Source organism: Vigna radiata, chromosome 8, assembly GCF_000741045.1.
Source record: "Vigna radiata var. radiata cultivar VC1973A chromosome 8, Vradiata_ver6, whole genome shotgun sequence".
NCBI lineage: Eukaryota > Viridiplantae > Streptophyta > Magnoliopsida > Fabales > Fabaceae > Vigna > Vigna radiata.
The window spans coordinates 12,290,800-12,300,549 of NC_028358.1; the positions used below are offsets into that span (position 1 = coordinate 12,290,800).

At 31.7% G+C, this 9,750-nt stretch overlaps 1 protein-coding gene across 1 annotated transcript; it reads left to right on the forward strand.

The window, feature by feature from the left end:
- The first annotated feature begins 540 nt into the window (after positions 1–540).
- Positions 541–4,371, forward strand: LOC106770233 (glycinol 4-dimethylallyltransferase-like). The gene is made up of 13 exons (XM_014656053.2): positions 541–666; positions 758–808; positions 1,534–1,823; positions 1,945–2,028; positions 2,128–2,202; positions 2,757–2,840; positions 2,932–3,021; positions 3,110–3,211; positions 3,486–3,581; positions 3,678–3,749; positions 3,835–3,933; positions 4,052–4,156; positions 4,274–4,371. Exons 1-13 carry the CDS (start codon positions 615–617, stop codon positions 4,313–4,315), a joined length of 1,242 nt encoding a protein of 413 aa, XP_014511539.1. The 5' UTR covers positions 541–614; the 3' UTR covers positions 4,316–4,371.
- The last annotated feature ends 5,379 nt before the right edge of the window (positions 4,372–9,750 follow it).

Here is a 9,750-nt window from a genome sequence, read left to right on the forward strand (position 1 = left end):
GGTTAATATTTTAAAGTCAAGTAGAAACAAATAATTTCAAAAAAGGTAAATAAATAATTATTTTTTATTTTAAGAAAACAGAATATCACAATAGAGGTAAACCTAAATATATTTAGATAGCTCGATAATGTTACTTAAAATATGTGAAAGAAATAATCAATTAATTATTAAATGGCTAGAAAACATTATTTCAACTTTATTTTTTCTGTTCTTTTTTGGAACCTTATATAATATGCTATGAACTCTTTTTAAATATACATATATAAAATCCATTTAATTCACAGTCTTCCCAAACCTTTTAAACCTTTACGTTGTAAATTTATTAAAACCTAAACTACGAAATCCTGTTATAAAAGTCTTTTAGATCTTTCTTACGTGAGACTGTTCTGTTTGATTTGATTATTTTGCAATTGTTTGCCTGCAAAATGTTGACTATGTGCATCGTGATAATTTTTTATGTACCATTCAAATTTTATATCTGTATAAGAAAACTCAAATTTCATTGAATCTTTTTGCCTATAAAATCTCCCATTCCTATCTTCTCTTGTAAAAGGGTATCTCTACGTTCTTATCTGTTCTATTGAGTTTAGTGTCACTCTGTGAGATCAGTTTCCATGGCTATGGCACATCTAATATCTTCTCCTAACGTCTCTTCACTCTCAACTGGTACTTATACTCACTCTCTTCTATTTTCGTTCTTTTCTCACTGCAAAGTTATTTTCTGAATGATACGTGGAAGCATGCATGGTAATTGCAGGTGCATATCTTTCTCGCAGGAATCTCTCCTTCGACAGTATTTACTGTGAAAGTATGTCTCATCACTTATACCCTATTCCTTCAACTAACCTTTATTATGGTTAATTATTTTATTACCTTTCTCATGACTATCTCACTCTTGCACATCTTTTCTCATCTATTAGTTGAAATGTGTTATAATATTTTAAAAAATGCACAACTCGATGGAAACTTTAAACTTTACAATAGTCTTCAATTGGATGTAATAGTGGACTTGTTTATATTTGATGATAACTATATTTCTCACATAATCTCTATTTACTATATCCTTCTTACATATAAATGAATTAATGGATAATCAGTACTGTACTATTTAATGCTAATATATATGTCCAGAAACAACAATAATTAAAATTGATCATTTTATATATATGCTTGTAAATTTAATGTAATTCACAATATTTTAAGAGTGGAAAATTTTAAAAATAAACTATTATATATCGGTATACTTTACTTTTAAATTTATTTATAAAATATATTCAAATAATAATAAGGTATAAAAATGTAGCTGTATTTTGTCAATACATTTTTCTATTTGTAAGTGACTACTGAATTTGACTTTCTTTTAAAACCAAAATTTTCATATTATTTTTTAAGGATTTAACCAAAAAAAAGACTATTCTCTTTTTCTACAACGACTTATTTCATTTTCCAAATTATTTATTGTCTTAATATTCATCATCATGTCATGATTTTAAATATATATCTTTTTGTTTTGCATGCTACAACTTTGAATAGTTGGTACATTAAGTTCTCATGGATCAAAAGCATCTAAGCACAATATAAAAGCACAAATACAGTATAATCCTTTGAGGTTTCAACAATCACCTCTTAATCATCACTACAAAAGCATTGAAAAAGGAGCAACATATGAAGAACGCAATAGAAATTATGTTGTGAAAGCTGTGACTGTACCATCTTCTGAGTCAGAATCTGAAGATTCCAACTCTAAAAACATTGTCGACTCTGTCAAAAATTTCATGGCTGTTTTGTACCAATTTATTTACCCTTACGCAATGTATGGTCGAGTAAGTAAATACTGTTCCATCACTCTATAATTAATATTCAAAGTTATGTTGTTCCTATGTATTAAATTCTGATTTGGATAATTAATACCCTTCTTGTTTTAAATTAACCTGTATTTCCTAGTCATCAGCGGCAATTTCTGCGTCTCTGGTTGCAGTAGAAAAACTATCAGATATATCTCCCTTGTTTTTTATTGGTTTGTTACAGGTGACACTCCAAACATATTGTTTTTTTAAAGACAATTAAAAATTACCGTTTGACTTCAATAAAAGACATTCTTCTGAGTTGTTTTTTTTAATGTTTCAGGCTTTGATTCCTCACTTGTTTATGGATCTTTACGTTAATGGTGTTAATCAAGTGTTTGATTTTGAAATAGATAAGGTATGAAACTTACTATGAATACAAATAATTGATTTCTTTATTTGTTTCTTTTATATACCGTTTGTATATATTACATTAAAACATATAATAAAAAATTGTTGTTGTATAAAACATATAATATTCAGAAACATATATAAAGACAAAGTTTACACAAGAACTTGACTGGTACAACAATTTATATAATTTTCACTTTTAAACTCCTTTCCGTATAATTGAAGGTTACTGACGTACTCCCGCCTTTTTCTAATGGGAGCATCACCAAACCCTCCCAAAAATTCACCAAACACCTACCCATTTTTCTTATTTTAATTAATTCAGTTTATGGAAATAATAAAGTAATTTTACATGTGATTTATATATTACCGAAATAATTAAAATAATTGAAGATATAGTTCGATTTTTGGAACAGTTTATTTATATTTTCTGGTAAAAAGTAATCCCTTTATAATTTTGAACCTACAGATACTATATCCTTTGATAGGCTGGTGAAAGGATGTAACTTTGTATAGTTAATAAAACTTTTGAATGTTTCTAAGAACTATCTTCTATTGCAGATAAACAAACCATATCTTCCATTGGCTGCTGGGAAAATATCCTTCAGAAATTCTGCAATTATTATTGCCTTATCTGCAATTTTGGTACCATATAGATCCATAACTTTTTAGAATAAAAGATTTTAAGATTAGGTTCATAGAAAAAGGAGAGTTACGGTTTTATTCTGTTTTACAGGGTTTAGGGCTGAACTTGATGATAGGTTCTCCAGCATTGATTTGGAACTTTGCATTGTGCACAACATCATGGACTTGCTATTCTGCCAATGTAAGTTCTTTCCAATTGCATTTGGACTGAGTATTATGTTTTTAAGGTATACGTATTGGTGCACTAAGTATTCTTATATATTTTGCAGTTGCCTTTCTTACGATGGAAGCAAAATCCGGTGCTGGCATCATTACTCATGTTTGTTACTTGGGCATATATATTTCCAATTACATACTTCTTTCATATGCAGGTTCTGTCTTATCACTAATCTTGCCTTTTATAGATCTTTGTTTTGAATAAGCATGTTCCACCTTATGTAATAATAACAAATCTTCATCGCATGATTTTTGGGTTAGTTTCATTTGATACACAATCAACCATTTGAATCCACTGGATTTAAAAGCATGAGTGACAAAGTTGTAGAAATGATGAATATGTTGAGAGAAGAATTAGATGTGTTATATATTATATCACAACCCCTTTTGTGTGTTATTAAATTTCTAATTGATGTAATAAATGTTCAGACGTTTGTGTTGAAGAGGCCACTTGTGTTTACAAGATCTCTGATTGTTACTCTGCTGTTCTTGAGTTTCTACTCTACTGGTATAGCATTAGCCAAGGTAAAAATGTCTTTAGTTTCTCGGAACATATGTATTAATTTTCCAACATCAAACTTTTGGTCCAATGATGTAAAAGCTTGTATTGAATCTGTGTAGGATATACCTGACGTAGAAGGAGATATAAAACATGGCGTTAATTCTTTCTCAGCAAGTTTAGGCCAAAAAAATGTATATATGTTTTTTAAATTCAATATTTTAGTTTGGTAATACCTTCTTTGTATATAACACTTGACTGATTCTAAATCTTTAATAGGTATTTTGGATTTGTGTTGTCCTTTATGAAATTGCATTTGGAGTTGGCTTCCTGGCAGGAGCATCATCCTCATCTCCCTTCTGGATTAAACTTGTCACGGTAATATCTTTATTCCAACTTTTTAATCCCAATGCGAAGCATATATATCATTATGAATGAATATAAAGTTATTTAACTTTTGAACAGTATTTAAAACTGAATCTGTGTTATGTTTTAGTGTGTTGGAAATGTTGTTCTTGGTTCAATTCTGTGGTACCAGACCAAATACGTAGACGTGAGAAATCCAGCTTCCACTAGATCCTTCTATTCATTGAACTGGAAGGTAATTCTTCTCTTATATAAACACTCTTTTACCATTTCAATAGTTCAATATCAAGTTTAAAATTTAAAGGAAACAGTTATCTAATAACGTACGGAACTGGTGTGTTTGTTTTTGCAGTTGTTGACGGGTGCATACGTTCTTCTTCCTTTAATTAAATAAAGGGTGTGTCGCTAAGTTTGCTACGAATGCAACAGAATAACATAGAGAACCTTCGACATCGATCTAAATGTATTGAAGCCATATATGTGTACCTTAGATTCAATATTAAGATTATATTTGAGGAAATGAGTTCTTTAATAATATCATATAGTGTTATTTATAAATATTCTTATTATAAAATCACCTACCACAAGTCTTTCGTCTTATATTCCCCAAATATTTACTAGCATATAACAGCTTCTTTTTTTTTTCTTTTTTCAAAACAGTTCCTTTTTTCAAGTTTAAAACAATTTAAATTCGTTATCTTATAATTTTTTTTAACTATTTTTTTAACGCTCGTGGATTCAAATAAAATTTAATAAGAGTAAATGTAAACACCTATTTTTGTCTTATAATAGTCATATAAAATAAGAAAAGAATAGAAAAAATAGAATAGAATTAAGTTTAAAAACTTGAAAAAATAATAACAAATTTTTACATCAAAACTAATATATATACATATCAAATATAGATTAACAAAATTCAAATCTAAAATCACCACTAGTGCAAAAATAGTGTACAACGTCACGCGTTCAAAGTCCATAACTAATGTTAAAAATTACTAATGCTATTTTTGTAAATAAATGCAATTACTAAATGTCATTTAGAATTGTAATTTGACATACAATGTTATAAAATTTGAGTAGGATATTGAAAATTTATTCACTTTATCTTAGCGTGCGAGACTCTCTTCTCTTCTTGAACTTTTTACGAACGAAGTTTGATTGATTATTTTCGTGTTCTTGTTTTTCATAGGTGGATTCTGCTTTCTCTTTCACTAGTGACAACACTTTATTCTGACGAACCCATCTTTTGAAGGTTAGTTTTCATTTTCGTTTGAAGAAGTTATTTGTTGAACTTTTTTTTTGTTGAATTTGTTCATTGTTGTTTGGTTGAACTTCTTTGTTGTTGTTGTTGTTTGATTCTACATTTTTGTTGTTGGTTATTGTTGTTTGTGTTGATACTACACTACATGTTCATAGTTCATGCTTTATGAAATACCAAAAACTAAAATTTGTTGTTCTTCTACTTTTTCAGGTCTCGTAGAGGTGTAAAAAAGATGACAATTAATTAAAGAAAACAAAAAAAAATTGATTAACGTCGTATATTGACAAAATTCGATGTTAAATTAATGTCGTATATTGACAAAATTCGATGTTAATTTAACGTTGTATATTGACAAAATTAGACGTTAATTTAACGTCTTCCGATATGACATCGGTCTCGAATTCGACGCGAAAGACCCAAAGTATTTGACATTATTCGCTGTTTTTGTACTAGTGCACAAAATAGTCACGAACTACTACTATAGCAACAAGGATAATAAACTAACCTTAACATAGAAAAGTTATAGAAGGGGAAAATGTGAACCAAACAGAAAACATAGAAAAAAAACACAATTTTTAGTCACTAATGAAAGATCTGACTTGAAAAATAGGATCATTGATATTGATAGTGAGGTTTGTGCAGGAAGGAATGGGAACTGCAAGGTTTTTTAAACAAACTTATTTCTTACTTGTAAAGGACAAACATAAATTAGGTTTTGTACCTCGAATAACGTAAATAATAATTTTACAAAAATATCCACTAGTGGAAAAATAACATTTTATAACAACCATATTATAACGTAGTTACGGAAATCAGTTATAATATATAGTGTGGCGGCAAACTTGTAGATAATTTAAAACATATTATAACGTAGTTATAGAAATCAGTTATAATATATAATGCGGTGGCAAACTTGTATATAATCTAAAACATATTATAATGGAGTTATGAATATCGGTTACAATATCTCTTGCATTTCACCTTTTGAAAACCTAATATCTTATTCCTTCTTTCTTGTCAACCTTGCATCACACTTTAATACTTTGAAGCATCTTTACACAAAACTCGCAGGGGTACCATCATGTTTCTCGGTTGTAACACTTCATCACAAGAGCACATCATCATTCAATGAGTCCTCTCTCGCGACAAACACTCTCATTTCCACAGATTCACTCATTTCGCCTTTACCTTCGATTCCACCAATTGAAACATCACTTTCCACAATTTTCCACCAATTATAATCACATTTTACTGATTATAATCCCTTTCCACCAATTAAACATTGATTTACACCGATCAATCGATCAGTTTAGGGTTTTTACTCCATCTTAGGGTTTTTTGCATCGAATCCTAAGCATAACTTCTCACTTAGAGTTCTCCTATGTTCGTCTTTAATTCTCTCTGAGGAAGCTTAAGGAGGTCCGAATCGTGTTCGCGTTGCTTCGATCGGCTTCTCCTCAGGTCGTCTTCCATCAACTAGTTGCTTCGAAGTTGTTGTCGGGGTGGATGGATTGCTTTGCAGTGGCATTGAGGCAGTGTGACATTGTTATAAGGTACGTGATTTTTTGGGTTATTCTGAGTTTATCGTATTATTGCTACTTTTTTAGATTTTTTGGATTTGGGGGTTCGAGTTTGAAGGAGGAAATGGCTGCTTCTTCTGCGTCTCAGGCTGGTGCTTCTGCTTCGGACCTTTTGGAGAAGTTCAACCAGCGGTTTAAATGGTGTTCCTTTTGAGAAGTTCAACCAGCGGTTTAAATGGTTGCTTTGCAAACTTATTATATCACCCAGAACTATATCTCCAATAACTACGTTATAAAAAGTCACTTTTCCACTAGTGATCATTATGCAACTTTTATGTTTCACTACAACAAAAAAACTCCATTTAACTTCACTCAATATGTCTCATATTTAAGAAAAGCGAAGTCTATCAAAACACAAGACATTTTTGAAATTATTTAGAATTTTAAAGTTTTGGTTCTAATAAAATACAAATACATATATATGCTCAAGTTTCGGTTGTTTAAGAACTGTATCTAAAAGTTTTCATTGATTTAAAAATGTCACTATGAAATTTTATTTATTTTTTGGACAAAGGTTTAAGCTATGGTTATTTTTAAAACCGAAGCTACTTTCCAATTCTGATTTCTTCTTTCCTTACAAGAAGTTCTTTCTATTTTCAAATCAAAATACAATTTATCAGTTTTTTTCCTCATGCATAATAAGAAAAGCTAGACAAAAACAAGAAAAACAAATACAAGATGAATACACTACAAAAAAAATATTATATAGTGGAGGATTTTTTTTTCGACTTGCGAGGGCTCCACAAAGTAATTTCCGGAGGTTTTTCAAACTGTCAGTTTGAGTCGTCACAACCTATTTGTGGGGGTTTCCTGCAACCCTTGGTATCATATTCGATTTGCGGAGGTTTTTCTGCATAGGATGAAAACCTCCTCTATTACTGATTATTATGTTGTGGGAGTTTTAACCTCCTTTATTTTCAACTATTTGATCACAAAAAATATCTATATTTTTAACACTATTTTTTAGGATTAATATATGTTATTCAATTTGACAAATTATATTGTAGAAGTTGTAACCTTCTTCATTTTGTATTATTTAGTTTGAGGTTTATTACTTTATTTTTCTAGTACTATTTAATTTATGTCACCATTTGAGGTGTTTATATTTCTGGGTCAAAAATATTTATTTGTAACAATATTAAAACAAATTAATGTAACAAAAGACATCACAAATTCATATAATTTCATTGTCACAATCATCATAGTAATATAAAAAAAAATTTAAAATAAAACTCATCCTTACAACTTAATCAATAAATACTCAATTCACTGGTCACCAACTTAATCAATAAATATAAGCACGACGTATATTGATGACTAGTGGCATTTTCGTAAATAAGTTGGCCATATAGACATCAGTTAGAAGGTGCCCCGACGTTTATAGTATTTTAGACGGCGGGGCCCCTCCTAACTGACGTCTATATGTCTGACAAGTGGGTGAAAAGTCATTTCTTTCAGTCATATAGACGTCAGTTAGGAGGGGCCCCAACGTCTATATGGCGGAAATTAATGGTTATTCACCTACCTGTCAGACATATAAACGTCAGTTGGGAGAGCCCCGACGTCTAAAATATTATAGACGTTTATTATTGGGGGAACCGACATCTAAACCCTAAATCGAGAAATTTAAAAAGTCACTTTTTGACTCCATTTAGACGTCTAATCCCGCCACTCCGATTTCTAAAGCACTTTAGACGTCTGTTATTCGGAGAACCGACATCTAAACTCTAAATCCATAAATTTAAAAATTCACTTTTTGACTCCATTTAGACGTCTGATCCCGCCACTCTGACTTCTAAAGCACTTTAGACGTCTATTGTAAGGGGAACCGACGTTTAAATGTCTGCATTAAAACACTGCGAACGTAAGGCAGTAGTTACTTGCACTCATTGTTCATCATCTTCCTCGCGTTTTCTCTGTACAGGCTACGTTTTTCAGGTTTGTTTTCTCACTTTTGCACTATTTAAAATTAATTTTACTCCGATTACATTACTCTTTGATGAATTATTTTTCATTTGAACCGATTAAAAAGCGTTTTCATTGAGTTTTTGTGCAGTTTTGCTCATGTCCTTAGGTAGCGTTCTTGGACGGCGATTTCTTGTGGTTTGCACACCAATTCCCTCCACTACATTATCAAAACCGATCAATACAAAATAAGAACATACAATCCATTCTCTTCAACTAAAATATAAAGTTGTAAAGTCGAATCACCATGACTTAGGAGTAACTTGAGAGGCCTCAAGCGGAGAAAGATCGTATCAAATACGACGACATTTTAGACGTCTGATCTATAGAGTCTGACATCTATATGGGCATCTGACCTATATAGTCCGACGTCTATATAGACGTCTGACCTATAGGGTCTGATGTCTTATTTAACGTCACTCGAATAGACGTCGGTTTGGGATCTGACGTTAAAAGTCCAAAATAACCGACGTTAAACAGCGTTTTTCCACTAGTGATTCATAATAAACTAGGTATAGTTTTTGTAACGCCCCGGCAACTTACAGGGACTGCTGACTGCCCCCACACATCACCACGAGACTTTCCAGTGTGCTTTGTCCTCACTCGCACACTTTCCGGGAAAACTTCCCAGAAGGTCACCCATCCCAGAATTTCTCCAGGCTAAGCACGCTTAACCATGGAGTTCTTATGGGTTAGGCTTCCGAAAAGTAAATGCATTTTGGTGATATGGGTAGCCAAATCAATTCCTTTAAACTATCCTTCAACTGTATAGTCCCATACCTATACAGTCTCTAGATCCCTCTCATTCCGGTGTATGTTCGATTCGTCCATGTGCCCCTTCCACTCGAAGCCTGACATGCCCACCAGCTTCCGTCTGGTTCGTCCTCGAACCACACCGTACTGGGAGAGGCTAGGCTCTGATACCATTTGTAATGCCCCAGAAACTTACAAGGACTGCTGACTGCCCCCACACATCAACACGAGGCTTTCCAGTGTGCTTTGTCCTCACTCACACACTTTCCG

Bases quoted from the DNA above. Each gene is read 5' to 3' on its own strand.
- LOC106770233 (XM_014656053.2), top strand. From the start codon at position 615: ATGGCTATGGCACATCTAATATCTTCTCCTAACGTCTCTTCACTCTCA. The intron at 2,029-2,127 runs GTGACACTCCAA...TTAATGTTTCAG, and splicing joins TTTTTATTGGTTTGTTACAG to GCTTTGATTCCTCACTTGTT. The intron at 2,203-2,756 runs GTATGAAACTTA...CTTCTATTGCAG, and splicing joins TTGATTTTGAAATAGATAAG to ATAAACAAACCATATCTTCC.